The sequence below is a fragment of the Nerophis ophidion genome, linkage group LG10 (assembly GCF_033978795.1).
Source record: "Nerophis ophidion isolate RoL-2023_Sa linkage group LG10, RoL_Noph_v1.0, whole genome shotgun sequence".
Lineage (NCBI taxonomy): Eukaryota > Metazoa > Chordata > Actinopteri > Syngnathiformes > Syngnathidae > Nerophis > Nerophis ophidion.
This window is the reverse complement of record NC_084620.1, coordinates 21331158-21345670: the sequence shown is the minus strand read 5'-3', so window position 1 is coordinate 21345670 and position 14513 is coordinate 21331158. Positions and strand designations below refer to the sequence as shown.

The 14513-nt window shown below is 39.2% G+C and overlaps 1 protein-coding gene across 1 annotated transcript in view; it reads left to right on the top strand.

Annotated features, from left to right (window-relative positions):
* The window catches only part of LOC133560375 (acetylcholine receptor subunit beta-like), a 33290-nt gene extending 20360 nt beyond the window's left edge, over nucleotides 1–12930 (top strand). The window contains exons 7-11 of the mRNA XM_061912834.1: nucleotides 4138–4323; nucleotides 4394–4617; nucleotides 4935–5113; nucleotides 12247–12394; nucleotides 12468–12930. Of these exons, the coding sequence (XP_061768818.1) occupies nucleotides 4138–4323; nucleotides 4394–4617; nucleotides 4935–5113; nucleotides 12247–12394; nucleotides 12468–12605 (875 nt within the window). The 3' untranslated portion in view covers nucleotides 12606–12930. The remainder of the gene's footprint in view (nucleotides 1–4137; nucleotides 4324–4393; nucleotides 4618–4934; nucleotides 5114–12246; nucleotides 12395–12467) is intronic.
* The last annotated feature ends 1583 nt before the right edge of the window (nucleotides 12931–14513 follow it).

Here is a 14513-nt window from a genome sequence, read left to right as displayed (position 1 = left end):
AGGTGTCTTTAGTGCGGATGCTGGATAAGGAGCTGAGCTGGAAGGCAAAGCTCTCAATTTACCGGTCGATCTACATTCCCAACCTCACCTATAGTCATGAGCTTTGTGTTATGACCGAAAGGACAAGATCACGGGTACAAGCGGCCGAAATTAGTTTCTAAGAGGGCTCTCCCTTAGAGATAGGGTGAGAAGCTCTGTCATCGGGGGGGAGCTCAAAGTAAAGCCGCTGCTCCTCCACACCGAGAGGACCCAGATGAGGTGGTTCGGGCATCTGGTCAGGATGCCACCCGAACGCCTCTCTAGGGAGGTGTTTAGGGCACGTCCGACCGTTTGGAGGCCACGGGGAAGACCCAGGACAAGTTGGGAAGACTATGTCTCCCGGTTGGCCTGGGAACACCTCGGGAACCCCCGGTAGGAGCTGGACGAAGTAGCTGAGGAGAGGGAAGTGCTAGATCCACTCGACGTCCATCGCACCAGTTCCCCAGGGGGTCACCACATCTGCGGTCCCCTCCAAGGTTTCTCATTGTCATCCCAGTGGGTTAAGTGTTTTCTTGCCCTGATGTGGGATCTGAGCCGAGGATGTCGTTGTGGCTTGTGCAGCCCTTTGAGACACTCGTGATTTAGGGCCATATAAGTAAACATTGTTTGATTGATTGATTGAAGGAAGTCTGGTCTTCCCTGCTTAGGCTGCTGCCCCCGAGACCCAACCTCGGATAAGCACAAGAAGATGGATTGATGGATGGATGGATGGCACTGTAAAAAAAAAATGGCCATTGATATTTCAGCAAACAAAACTGGCTTCTAAGTCGCCGATTTACAGAATTATTTTTTTTTAACTTGCCGATTATACAGTAAAAACTGGCAGTTCAGTAACAGCATTTTTGTTATGTTTTCTACTGGGGAAGGAGACGGCACAGCAACGGGATGTCAAGTTCAATAGGTGTATTGAAGACTTGATGATTACGTGGAGTGTGTATGCTACTATGTGTCTGCATGAATGGCTATGTGTTGAATTACCATATGTGAATACCGAGAGGGGTTGTTGAGGTGCATGTTGGATGAATAGCGTCCAAATCCGGAGGGAAACAAAACAGAGGAAGTCCAAAGTCCAAGCGGGGGTCAAAGGCAGGAGAACAGGTCCAAAGTCCAAAAACGAGGTCGAGGATCCGGGAAGGCAAAATGGGGCCAGGAGGGAAACAGCGGTGGTGACACGAACATTGTGGGAAGAGCAGGAGAAACAGGGATCAGGGAAACAAAAGGGCACAAGGAAACAGGCAACGAGCAATTCAGGAGGTAGTCAGAGACAAGCAGCTTACGAGGACTAGTTTACGTTCCGACATCGAAGAGTCAGCGTCGGCCATCTTTATACTGCTGTCTTTCATCAACGTCAGGTGTGTCAGGTGTGGACTGCCGCCGGCTGTGGCGGAGAGTGGGCGCGGGCTGCTTGATGGGGGCGTGTCTGGTGCTTCCAGTGGAGCCTCTGTGTGCTCCCGCAGTAGTAGGAAGCACAGAGTGTGTGAGTGACACAACAATTTTACATAAAATTAACAATGTTACAGTTTTTTTTTTTAATTTACAGTAATTTGGTAAAATCAAAACGTGTACATTTTACAGTAAAATTCTGGTGACTGAACTGCCAGTTTTTTATAGTCAAATTTTAAGATTATTTTTACAGGCTAACTACTTGCCATCTATTGAACCTGACAATCTATATGACTGTACATTATATTCATATGGCGGTATGTGGCTACATTTTGTGCAGGTCGTGCTGTTGCATTGTAAAAATCGCTGTTTGGCCTGAGGACCATTGGCACATCTTTACCTTTGGGGGCGCCCTGCTCAAAATTCTCCCTCGTTGTGATTATATATGTGTGTGACAGATGATAAAGCTTTTAATACTATCGTTATATTGTGATAATGCATGTCGATGACACATTGTAGCTGTGTTTGGCAAATTTGAGAGTGGCAAGCGAACGACCGCATCCTCAATGCAATGTAGGATTCTCGCGAGCGAGCTAGTGACTTATGTTCCTCCACAGAGCAAAGCAAGTTCTAAGTGAGTAATCCTCGCCTCCATGACGGCAAATAAACTACATCTCTTACAGATATTATTACTGTAGGCTAAACATGCTACACGACACATCGTAGGAGGATATGCTCACTGCTAACAGCAAGCTAGAGCTCTTGAATGTAAACAAAGGTGGCTGGATCGATACAAATAACGACAGTAGCGATATAAAGTATTTTATCATTATGTGGTAGACACTGCAGTGGTTAGATTAATATTTTTCTATGATGAAAACATATATTTTTACCATCCAAACATTTTCTACCGTTTGTCCCTTTCTGGGTCGCGGGGGGGCTGGAGCCTATCCCAGCTGCATTCGGGCGGTAGGCTGGGTACACCGTGGACAAGACGCCACATCATCGCAGGGCCAACAATGATATTTTATAATTTTTATATTTGTTTGCAAATTGAGGAAATTAAGTCTCTGGACGCAGGTGGACTTCAAGGACAAATTATTTAAATTACAGTCAACAGTAGGAGACCATTTAAATATTTACTTGATATTGTTACATTGCATCCTGTTTTTTTTGTATGATTATTATCATGGTCAAAAATGTAATTATTGAGATTATCTGGAAATTTGAAGTATCAGTCTCAAGATTGATATGACCAATACTAACCCTGTAACTATTTGGTAATGGATCGGTACCCTAGTTTGTACTATCACCTATAACTAATGTAAACTATCCATAATACAGAACAGTAAGTGCTCAGTATATTTTAACAGAAGTGTTGAAAGAAACATGCTACAACAGAAAGTAACCAGACACTGCAGGTTTATAACAATAACTAGCAAGTAGAATACTAATAGTTTTGACACAATAATACACACAGAAGTATGTCCACAGCCAAATTGGAGCCCTTGTAACCTGTTTTGAAATGGTTCTGTTATGATTTACATATCAAATAAAATATTGTGATACATATTGTTATCGCTGGAGGCTGCAATGTATATCGCAACATAGACTTGAGGCCATATCCCCCATCCCTGGTGCGTTTGGTACAGATTGTTTACAATAGTGGTTGTCCCACCAGGAAAACTAAAGGTACTCCGGGTGTCCAATCCACCCCTGCATGTAATAAGACAGTTTTGTTGCTGTTGTTGTTTCACGCTGCTAAGTGATGATTATGAAGTTAACAATATAGTAAACTAGATCAACGGTTCTCAAATGGGGGTACGCGTACCCCTAGGGGTACTTTAAGGTATGCCAAGGGGTACGTGAGATTTTTTTTTAAATATTCTAAAAATAGCAACAATTCAAAAAACCTTTATAAATATATTTATTGAATAATACCTCAACAAAATATTAATGAAAGTTCATAAACTGTGAAAACAAAAGCAACAATGCAATATTCAGTGTTGACAGCTCGATTTTTTGCGGACATGTTCCATAAATATTGATGTTAAAGATTTCTTTTTTTGTGAAGAAATGTTTAGAATTAAGTTCATGAATCCAGATGGATCTCTGTTACAATCCCCAAAGAGGGCACTTTAAGTTGATGATTACTTCTATGTGTAGAAATCTATATTTATAATTGAATCACTTGTTTATTTTTCAAGAAGATTTTAGTTATTTTTATATCTTTTTTTTCAAATAGTTCAAGAAAGACCACTACAAATGAGCAATATTTTTGCACCGTTATACAATTTAATAAATCAGAAACTGATGACATAATGTTGTATTTTACTTCTGTATCTCTTTTTTTCAACCAAAAATGCTTTGCTCTGATTAGGGGGTACTTGAAATAAAAAAAAATGTTCACAGGGGGTACATCACTGAAAAAAGGTTGAGAACCACTGAATTAGATTAGATTTATTGCTTTCGGTCTCAGATACCACGTCGAGAAAGGCGCTTATCTATATATGCCGATGTCAACTTAAATTTTGAAAAAAAAAAGAACACAGTGGAGGTGGGCCACATTCAACGGTTTCTACTGTGTGTGCCCTGTGACCAGTCCAAGGTTGTGCCAACTGCTGGGGTAGGCTCCAACTCACACAGGACTCTAATGAGGACAGGCAGTATGAATAAATAAACAATAATAAACTTGAATTTGTGCTCTGCCTCCAGAGAGTGGCGAGTTCCACATCAGACACAAGCCATGCAGGAAGAACATGAACAAAGACATGTACGAGGACATGACCTTCTACCTAATCATTGAGAGGAAGCCCCTTTACTACATCATCAATATCATCCTGCCGTGCATCCTCATCACCGTCATCGCCATCTTCAACTTCTACCTGCCGCCCGACGCAGGTATGACCCCGTCAAAATGTATTTGATTCATGCTACAATATGTTTGCTACACTTGCTCCCCCCCTCCCAGGCGAGAAAATGGGCCTCTCCATCAACGTGTTGCTCACCCTCACCGTCTTCCTGCTGCTGCTTGCTGACAAAATTCCAGAGACGTCGTTGGGCGTCCCCATCATCGTCAAGTACATCATGTTCACCATGATCCTGGTCACCTGCTCTGTCATCCTCAGTGTGGTGGTGCTCAACCTCCACCACCGCTCCCCAAACACCCACATGATGCCCCTCTGGGTTCGCAAGGTGAGCACCAGCAACCACTCCTGCATGCCAAAGCACTTGACTTCTCCTCTTGAAATTCCTTTTGATGCGTCCTTTTTAAATAACTTTCCCCTTACTATTTGAGTGTGCGCCATTCTGAAGGTCAGCAGAGATGGATCACCTCACTTGGTTGCCCTTAAGCACATCATTCAACCTCTGAGTTGTTCCCATGGGTTTTCGCCCTGTTTAAATTCAACAGTTTGACAAATGGTTCTTACAGGGAACTAACTGCAGGCCAATTACACCTGGTTAAGCTCATAAATCCTCACACAAATGCTTCCCCTTGTTGTCCCCACTAGATCTTCATCCACATGCTGCCCCCTTACCTGTGCATGTTGCGCCCCAAAGTGGAGATGCCCCTTGTCTATGAAATGCTGCCCGTCCAGCGGGAGAAAAAGGCACTGGCTATCAACAAGGGAGCGGATGAGTACTTCATACGCAAGCCAGACAGATCCATCTTGTTTCCAAAGCCCAACAGGTGAGTCCCTATTTGGGTCAAAGCTCAGGCTTTCAGGGTTACATGTAACTGCATTTACCAAGTGCAGTGCATGCTGGGTAGACCAGGGATAACTCAGTGGTAACCATTTTGTAATTAGCCTTGTATTATATTTAAGTCTATATACCTAATTTAGTTTCATAAATACCTTTCCGAGCATCACAGTGGAACAGGGGTTAGTGCGTCTGCCTCACAATACGAAGGTCCTGGGTTCTATCCTGCGCTCGGGATCTTTCTGTGTGGAGTTTGCATGTTCTTCCCGTGACTGCGTGGGTTCCTACCACCTCCAAATACATGCACCTAGGGATAGGTTGATTGGCAACACTAAACTGACCCTATAGTGTGAATGTTGTCTGTCTATCTGTGTTGGCCTTGTGATGAGGTGGTGACTTGTCCAGGGTGTACCCCGCCTTTCGCCAGAATGCAGCTGAGGTGGGCTCCAGCCCCCCCTGCAATCCCTAACGGGACAAGTGGTAGAAAATGGATAGATGGATGGATAGAAATACCTTTCCCCGTTGTGTTACCTACCAGATAGTTGTTTTCCACATTATGACACCACAAATTCAACAAGATTATGTTCAGCAATGATGTCGTATAATTTCTGAAACAATGAAAACTTGTCTGCGAGTGTATGATTGAGTTGCTTGTTGGCTGTTGCTTGTCCAAAACTGGTCCACTGCCTTAAAAAAGAGCTTAACTTTGGTGGGATTTTGCCTATTATTCAAAATCCTTATGTGAGACAAGCACACATGTTTTTCTTTTTTTTAAAGTCATTTTAACTCGTAAATAAACAGCTAACAATGGCGATAATGAGGATTCATTAGATAGTACTTTATTCATTCCGTCAGGAGAGTTCCTTCTGGAAAATTACAATTTTCAGCACTATCCCATTCAAGATCAAACAAACATTACAGGGATACAGAACAGGATCGCTGACGGGTCTGCCGGCTTCCAGCGCCCCTTACAAAAAAGATGAGATACAGGTAAACAAGGGCGGGGGGAAATGGGAGAAAAAAATAGAAGATTAAAATAAAATAAAAAAATCGGTCTTAGCCTGGGCCCTGGAGAGGGGGTGCAGACTGAGGTCAAAGGAAAAAAACAACTCATAGCCATAGTACATAACATCAATCAAAGAACACAAAGAAGGGATTCAATGTATTTCGCTCATAAAGCACTAGAAAAATTAAATAAAAAAACTTTCATCAATGTTTAATATTCACTCTCGAAGTATATATGTAATGTAATACAGGCACATTCAAAATAACATCATAGGTTGATTGGCAACACAAAAAAATTGGCTAAGTGTATTAATGTACGTGTGTTTGTTGTCTGTGTTGTCTGTGGGTGTACTGAAATAGGCTCCAGCACCCACCGCGACCCCATAAGGCAGTGGTTCTCAAATGGGAGTACGCGTACCCCTGGGGGTACTTTAAGGTATGCCAAGGGGTACGTGAGATTTTTTTTTAAATATTCTAAAAATAGCAACAATTCAAAAATCCTTTATAAATATATTTATTGAATAATACTTCAACAAAATATTAATGTAAGTTCATAAACTGTGAAAAGAAATGCAACAATGCAATATTCAGTGTTGATAGCAAGATTTTTTGTGGACATGTTCCATAAATATTGATGTTAAAGATTTCTTTTTTTGTGAAGAAATGTTTCGAATTAAGTTCATGAATCCAGATGGATCTCTATTACAATCCCCAAAGAGGACACTTTAAGTTGATGATTACTTCTATGTGTAGAAATCTTTATTTAACAAGTTTTTATTTATTTCTATATATTTTTTACAAATAGTTCAAGAAAAACCACTACAAATGAGCAATATTTTTGCACTGTTAAACAATTTAATCAATCAGAAACTGATGACATAGTGCTGTATTTTACTTTTTTATCTCTTTTTTGTTCAACCAAAAACGCTCTGCTCTGATTAGGGTACTTGAATTCAAACATTTTTCACAAAAAAAAAGGTTGAGAACCACTGCCATAAGGGACAATCGTTAAAAAATGAATGGATGGATGTAATATTTATGTATTTTGGTCATTTTAAGCAAATGGAATTTGAATTTTATTGGCAAGTCACAATGTTTGCTCTTTACTTCAACAAAATACAACTATTACTTACCAAGACATACTATATGAGAGCCAACAAATAATTTAGGAAAAATTATTCTCAGAATTTATATTTTTTAATATAAATATACGGAGGATGCGGAACAAGCTTTTAACGCTGAGCATCATGTAGCAGTATTAAGTACTCAACACATAATACAAACTACGGACATAGTAAAACAATCCGTTACTGTACAATTGTTGCTTTAAGTGGGATGCCCACTGATGGGATGCTAATTTGTTCCCTTTTAGACGAAGAATTCACCATGATCCATACGCAGGTAACAAAGAAAAAAGTTGGGTGTTTTTTGCAATCTCCTGGTGTTGTGTGACTATCAGAAACAAATAGTCATTGAGAGTAGAAAGCAGGGCTCTGTCTGACACGCTGGGTCTGAAGATGCAACATGAAGTCATTACTGCAGTTTTGGGGGTGATTTATTTTCCCTTTGAGTAAAAACATGCAGATGGATTGCAGGACTATATGGTCCAGATTACGATGGAAAAGGATAGCTTTTTTCGGTCAACAGAAGTAACGGCACCCTACCTCACTCTCTCTCTATACAAGACAAAAGGATTCACAGGCAGGTGCAGGTGTTATTCATTCAACAATCATTCAGTCCCACACACACACACACACGCACACACGCACGCAAGCACACACACACACATACACGGACACAACCACACACACACACACGTGTAGCCGCACCCACTATTTCAGGCGACAAGTGAGAAACAAATCCCTGCCTCTACATCGGGTTTAAGATGAATGTCAAAGTTGAACAACTTCTCGGTTTATGGCCACAAGTGAGAGACATGATTTATAATCTTGAATTACTTTTTACCAACCCAGAGGCGATGCAATAGCTCACCATCTCAGTGTCTCAATAGCTGCAAACGATACTTACCCCTGTGATCACGGCGCCGCTAAAAGTAGTTATTTGGCGTTAGTGCTTAAAATAACAATATCGCTAATACTTGGTGCATGTCACGAGATGCAAAAGGAGTATTGTTTATGGTTTTGGGATGTTTTTAGAGGGATTTATGGGCACAATAGAGGACCCGCATTAGCTTCATTGTTAGCCACCTTGTACTTCCTGTATAATACAATTTAAAATGCATAAGAAATTTTAAAAAATAATAAACATGAGTTCCTGTCTTACATAGGGGTTGTGAATGATTGGCAGAATAAAAAAAAAATGCAGTTCCCCTTTAAGCAAAGCTGGGAAAACATCTACAATATAAGGTGAGATACGCAGCAAGGACATACCTTCTTTACAAGTTTAATAATAATAGTAATATGTTTACCAACAAAGCTGTTGTTAGGTGTTTTTGATACACAATATGAGTCGTGGATAAAAATAGATATTTTTTGACACTCCTAGCGTCTATTCCTTGTTGTAGTCTTTAGCGCTTCCATCGCGAGTCTACTGAAAGATATAAGTTGCAACTATATGCTACTTTTTATCAGAAATGGCAACAATGGAGGATGCATGTGGATGCACGAACCAGTCTGCCCCACAAAAAGAGGACAGCAAAAAAGAACATACATATTGACTGCAATGGCAGACTCGCGCAAACTCTTGGGTAAATTATACCATACATTTATGCCAATATCTGCTGATGTCATATGTGGGGTAAACTGTCACAAATTGGGCAATTTCCAAAAGTCTCGTTTGGAAGAAGTCTGAAGGAAGGCAAAATTGTTTTATAAATGTCTTCGCAATGCTTTTATGGTTTGTTCTCAAATTTTAGGGACTCATACAGATCCCAAATATAGAAAAATGAACAGGTCAGAGAAGTTTGTTTTGTATATAAGTCCCCTTTAAGTAGACGTTGACATAAAAAGACCACTTTGGTCAATTGGTGATCCAAAGGGTTAATTTCTATGAAAAAATACATGCAGTGATGTTAAATTCGTCAATATTTCTAAGCAGCTAAGCATTGATATATGTACACTACAGTTACAAAGGCTCTAAATGTCCAGACAAATGTGATTTCCAGTATTATACGCAAAATAAAAGTCAATAAATAAGTATTGTAGTATTGACCTGGATTATATATACAATTTGTTTTTGTTTTTTGCTTGTTTTATGTGGGGGGTTTTTAGATAATTAGCCACTTGAAATACCTATTTGCACTTGTAGGAAAACTTTACTGTACAGTAGGCAAAACATATAACAACATCATAAAGTAAAAAAAAAATAAGGGCTGTCAAAACAATGACTTAACTCATGTGATTAAACACAAAAACTTATTGCATTAACCATGTATAGTTTTTTTATTTTATTTCATATGATTTATTTTGAGGGCTCATTTCATTTGCGGCACATACATCCACTTGCACATTCACTGTGCAAACATACATATATACTGTACATACACAAGCACATATGCATACATACACTTATGGATATAATCACAGTTCATCAAACATATATTAACGTTGTTCTCCCCCCTGACCTCACCAACCCTCCCCCCGGAAAAAACTGTGTAAAAGCACAGCACTCTGCGAAGCTTACGGTAACCTATTTTTTACCATAACAATCTATAAGGCAGTGGTTCTTAACCAGGGTTCGATCGAACCCTAGGGGTTCGGTAAGTTGGCCTCAGGGGTTCGGCGGAGGTCAAACCACACCCGACTCATCGTGTAAATACAAACTTCTCCCTATTGGCGTATTACGGATACGGCAACAGCTGACTGATTTTTGCAGGTGTGTGATTGGTTGTGGGTTTATGCACTGTGTTGGTTTTGTTGTTTGAACAAGGTGCATGCACAGTTCATTTTGTGCACCAGTAAAAAAAACTTTAGTATAGGGAACACATATTCACCATTAATTAGTTGCCTATTAATATGCAAATTAGTAACATATTGGCTCTTAACTAGTCATTATTAAGTACTTATTAATGCATTATTTGGCATGGCCTTATTATAACCCTAACCCTGATCCTAACTCTAACCCGATAACTCTAGTCTTTGTTATTTAGAATATGTTCCCCATACTAAAGTGTTACCAAAAACAAAATTTGTCTTGAATTTTTTTTTAAATAACATTTTATTTTTCACTAAAGTAGGGTTGGGTGAATGCGTATATGAAACTGGTGGGGTTTGGTACCTCCAACAAGGTTAAGAACCACTGCTATAAGGTTCATATAGTCTGCTCCTCTTTCTCTCCCCTGACCCCTTTATGTTTTGTAATTCAAGTATTCATTACATGTATGTATTGTTGCATTTGAAGCGATTGTAGTGTTAATAATAGAGGTAGATACTATTATTATTAATTGTCAATAGTGCTATTTCAATTGGTATTTTTAATTCTCCATTTGCAATCTATAATGTTCATTGTCATGTCTGTGTTATTACTATCTACTTCATTACCTGGTTCTTTGTTATAATTTTTGGTATCATATTTGTACATATTACATTTGCTGATGTTGTTCTGTTGTTGTTGTTATCGTTGCAGTTTTTGTTGTTGTCTCCTTTTGTCTTATCCTCCTCTTGTCCCTGCAATTTCTCCCTCTGTCTTTTTTTTTCTTTCTATCCCCTCCTACTCCAGTCCAGCTGCGCCAAACATTAAATATATCCATTTAATAAAGTCAAATAAAGGCAACAATAGAAGTATCCCACACTTCTCTTTTGCAAAAAGTACATTTGTACAGCAAATATGGGCATCTATATTGACAGTATGATTTGCCTGAGCGGCTGGACAGGACATGTTGAAAGTAAGAAAAACATGTATATATGATTGAGGAGACTCTGTCCGATGTGCTCGCTAACAAATTTCACCGTAAAATAAACCCCGACAGGCTTTCGATAAAACAGTTGCCAACTTTTGAGCAAATAAATGATGTGCATTCAAGTAAAATATTCACATAAGTTTGTATCACATTCTGGTAATAAAATTGCATTTGTGTCCAAATATTTGAATCTTCTTTTAAGTTTATCTAAGTTGAGTAAGCAAGTATTTGCGTGTATACTTTGATTAATCACAATTAATCCTAATTCAAAAGTGTGATTAATCTGATTTAAAAAATAACAATTTGACAGCACTCATAAAAAAAGTTTGTTAGAAAATTATATAGTGACAGATCATTTGAAAATAAAATAATATGGACAAATGAAGAAAAATAATGTAAACAAAATGCTGCAAGTTCAAGAATGCTTTATTAAAGTCACAATTAAGTTTGTAAATTTCAATTTCGACTTTAGCTATGTCGATAACCGCCGTATACAATTTTGTCAACGGCAAAAAGTCAGTCTGAGAGTTTGCTAGTTAATGTTTCACTGTATGTTTCTTTTGTCAAAATAACTACGGGTACTGTAAATTTTTGCACAGCTCTCCTTTTTTAATTATTGTAAAAAAAATAAAAACGTACTAATGAGCAAAAGGTCAGCTCGGTTTGGTTCTATAAGAGCAATTTGATGAGGAAGCAGTTTCCCCCAAGACACACGCACACTTAATTGGATTTAGTGCATGTCTTGGCACCAGACGCAGCCGGTTTTAGTTGAATTAGTTTAATGAATTGTAATTTACTCCTCGCTGAGGTGCTACTTGCAGCCCTGATGGAAGGAAATGGGAGGAGGAAGTCTTGCGAGGCCAACTCCATCTGAGGAGCATTTCTTCACTACTGAGGTCACAGGACCAGCACTGCATTGTAAACCCTTTCAATGTTTGCAGTGAATACCAAGCAAGTCCTTCCTACCAGACACCCGTATGCTGGCAGGGGGCACACTGCCCTCTGTTGGCCAACTTTTGTACTAAAACAAAAAAAACGTCCTTATGTTCTGTAATAAAAAGTTTAAGTACCACTGATAGTCACACACACTCTAGGTGTGGTAAAGTTAGCCTGTACCTTTGACCCATCCCCTTGTTCAACCCCTTGGGAGGTGAGGGGAGGGGTGAGCAGCAGTAGTGTCTGCACTCGGGAATCATTTTGGTGATTTAACCCCCAATTCCAACCCTTGATGCTGAGTGCCATTGTTCATACATCCTCAGGTTCCAGGCAGAGGGCAAGTCATCCGACTTGAGGAAGTACATCGATGGGCCCAGCAGCTATCTATCGTTGCCCCCCGAACTCAAATCAGCCATTGATGCCATCACGTACATCGCTGAGGCTCTGCAAGCCGAGAAGGATTACGAAGCTGTAAGATTTATTTGAGTAATATTCATTATTTCCCAGGAAATTCCTAACTAACCCTCTCCCCAATGCTCCACAGCTGAAGGAGGACTGGCAGTACGTGGCCATGGTGGTGGACCGCATGTTTCTCTGGATTTTTGTCATCTTTACCACCGTGGGCACCTTTGCTATTTTTATTAAGGCCAGCCTCAACCGTGCACCTACTGACCCTTTCTAAAAAAAAAATAATGTTAAGATTTATAATAATAACTCATGTCCTGTGTGGCAGCACAAATAAACATAAATGCAAATGAATGAACATCTTGACTCTTCACAGATGAGCAGGCAGGCTTGACAACTTCAGGTTGCCAAAGTGTAGACTACATTACAGGCTCATGGACTCACAGTACTGTAGCAAACATTTTGCAACAATGAAATAATATGTTCAAAAAGCCATACTGTATTTTATAATGTAATTTTTATTTCAGTTGGAGAACGTGGCATAAATAAGCCGACGTGGTGTCAACAAATAAACACATGAGGCCCAGCTTATGCCATAATGAGCCACTCGTGCTTTTCATTTCAATGTGTCACAGTGTGTGTCACATGCTTTGTGGATATTCCTGTGCCCAAACTAATCCTCTTTGTATTTAAAGCTCTTGCGTGTGTTTGTGCGTGGAGGCTATTCTTATGTTGCAGCTGTGAATTGCCTGTGGAATTCCTTCAGTATAGGCGACCCCTCCACCCCCCTTGCCAATCACACACGCCTGCAAATTGTGTGTGTGTGTTTTTTTTTATATATATATCATAATGAAGAGTGGAATTCAACCAAAATATTTAATCAATAATATATATTTTGCAACTCATGTTTTGATACGCACACTGGCTGGGGAGGCTACAGTTATATGGTATTCCCCCTATGTGGGATGATGCATGCATTTGAAAAATCATAAACATTTTCAAATCAATACCCCCCATTGACCCAGCAAAGCATAAGCTTCATGCAATTTGATTATTTTGAATAACTTTACTGACAAATAACCAAAAAAAGTTCTTAGTTTAAGTACTTTTGCACACACCCCAGCTCTTTAAGTCACAACATGTAATATTACATAAGCATTTAGGAACTAAAGTATTGAAGCCATCTGGATTACAAGGAAATATGTTAAATAACTACAATAATGACTAATGCAATTTTTCTTTTTCTTTAAATAATGTATGCCAAGTTCAACAATATCAAGTCAATATTTTATTAATTTCAAAAATACATAAAATAATATAACTATTAGTATATAATACATGAATAAAATAAATACATTTTATAAAATAAATCTGGCATTTACACCTTCATCTTTAATCCATTATAATTTAACATAATATATTTTCCATTATTAATTACTTTTTTTATTGCTACTCTTACTACTTGATAATTGTTTAATTAATTATTATTTTCCTCCTCTTAAACAATTGTACAAACAGTATTTTACTCCTACGTTCTCTTATTGTATTTTATTTTTTCAACACTTTTCCTTCCTTCATCATTTTTACACAGAATGTACTCTTGTTAAACATTGTCTACTATTTTTTCTTCCCCTGGTGATGTACAAACATAAAAAGTAAGATGCTTAGAATAAGCTATCCATGCTTCTTCCTATTCATTTTTGGCCCAGTGAATTCTGCATGTTGGAAATATTCTTTAATATAACATGTTACATGTCTGGAATAAAGTATTACCATTACATAAAACAGAATAGCCTTAGCATCAACTTTAGCATGCTGACGGTGTTGGCATCCTGTGCAAACATGAGCTGAAGAAGGGCCAAGAGAGTGCCATCTTGACTGCTCCACAAGGAGGCTGTGTCATTGATGTATTTACAGGGTCCAGCGAGGCGGGGCGAGTTGGAGACATGTTCCTTTTCTCAACGATCAACCTGTGGCTGATTTATGGCCTGTTTATGTTTTCCCGCTGGAGACCCTGACCACGGCAAGGTACGGGAGGCCAGTCTGACCTAACAGATAATAGCTGGCATGGGACGGAAAGTTGAATGTAGACAGAGGAGGAGGTGATGTATTAATATCCAGCAGAACACCTCTGAGCTCTTTACTTCCCGGGTTAGAAACAACCGTCAAACAGTCCTTCCATGGC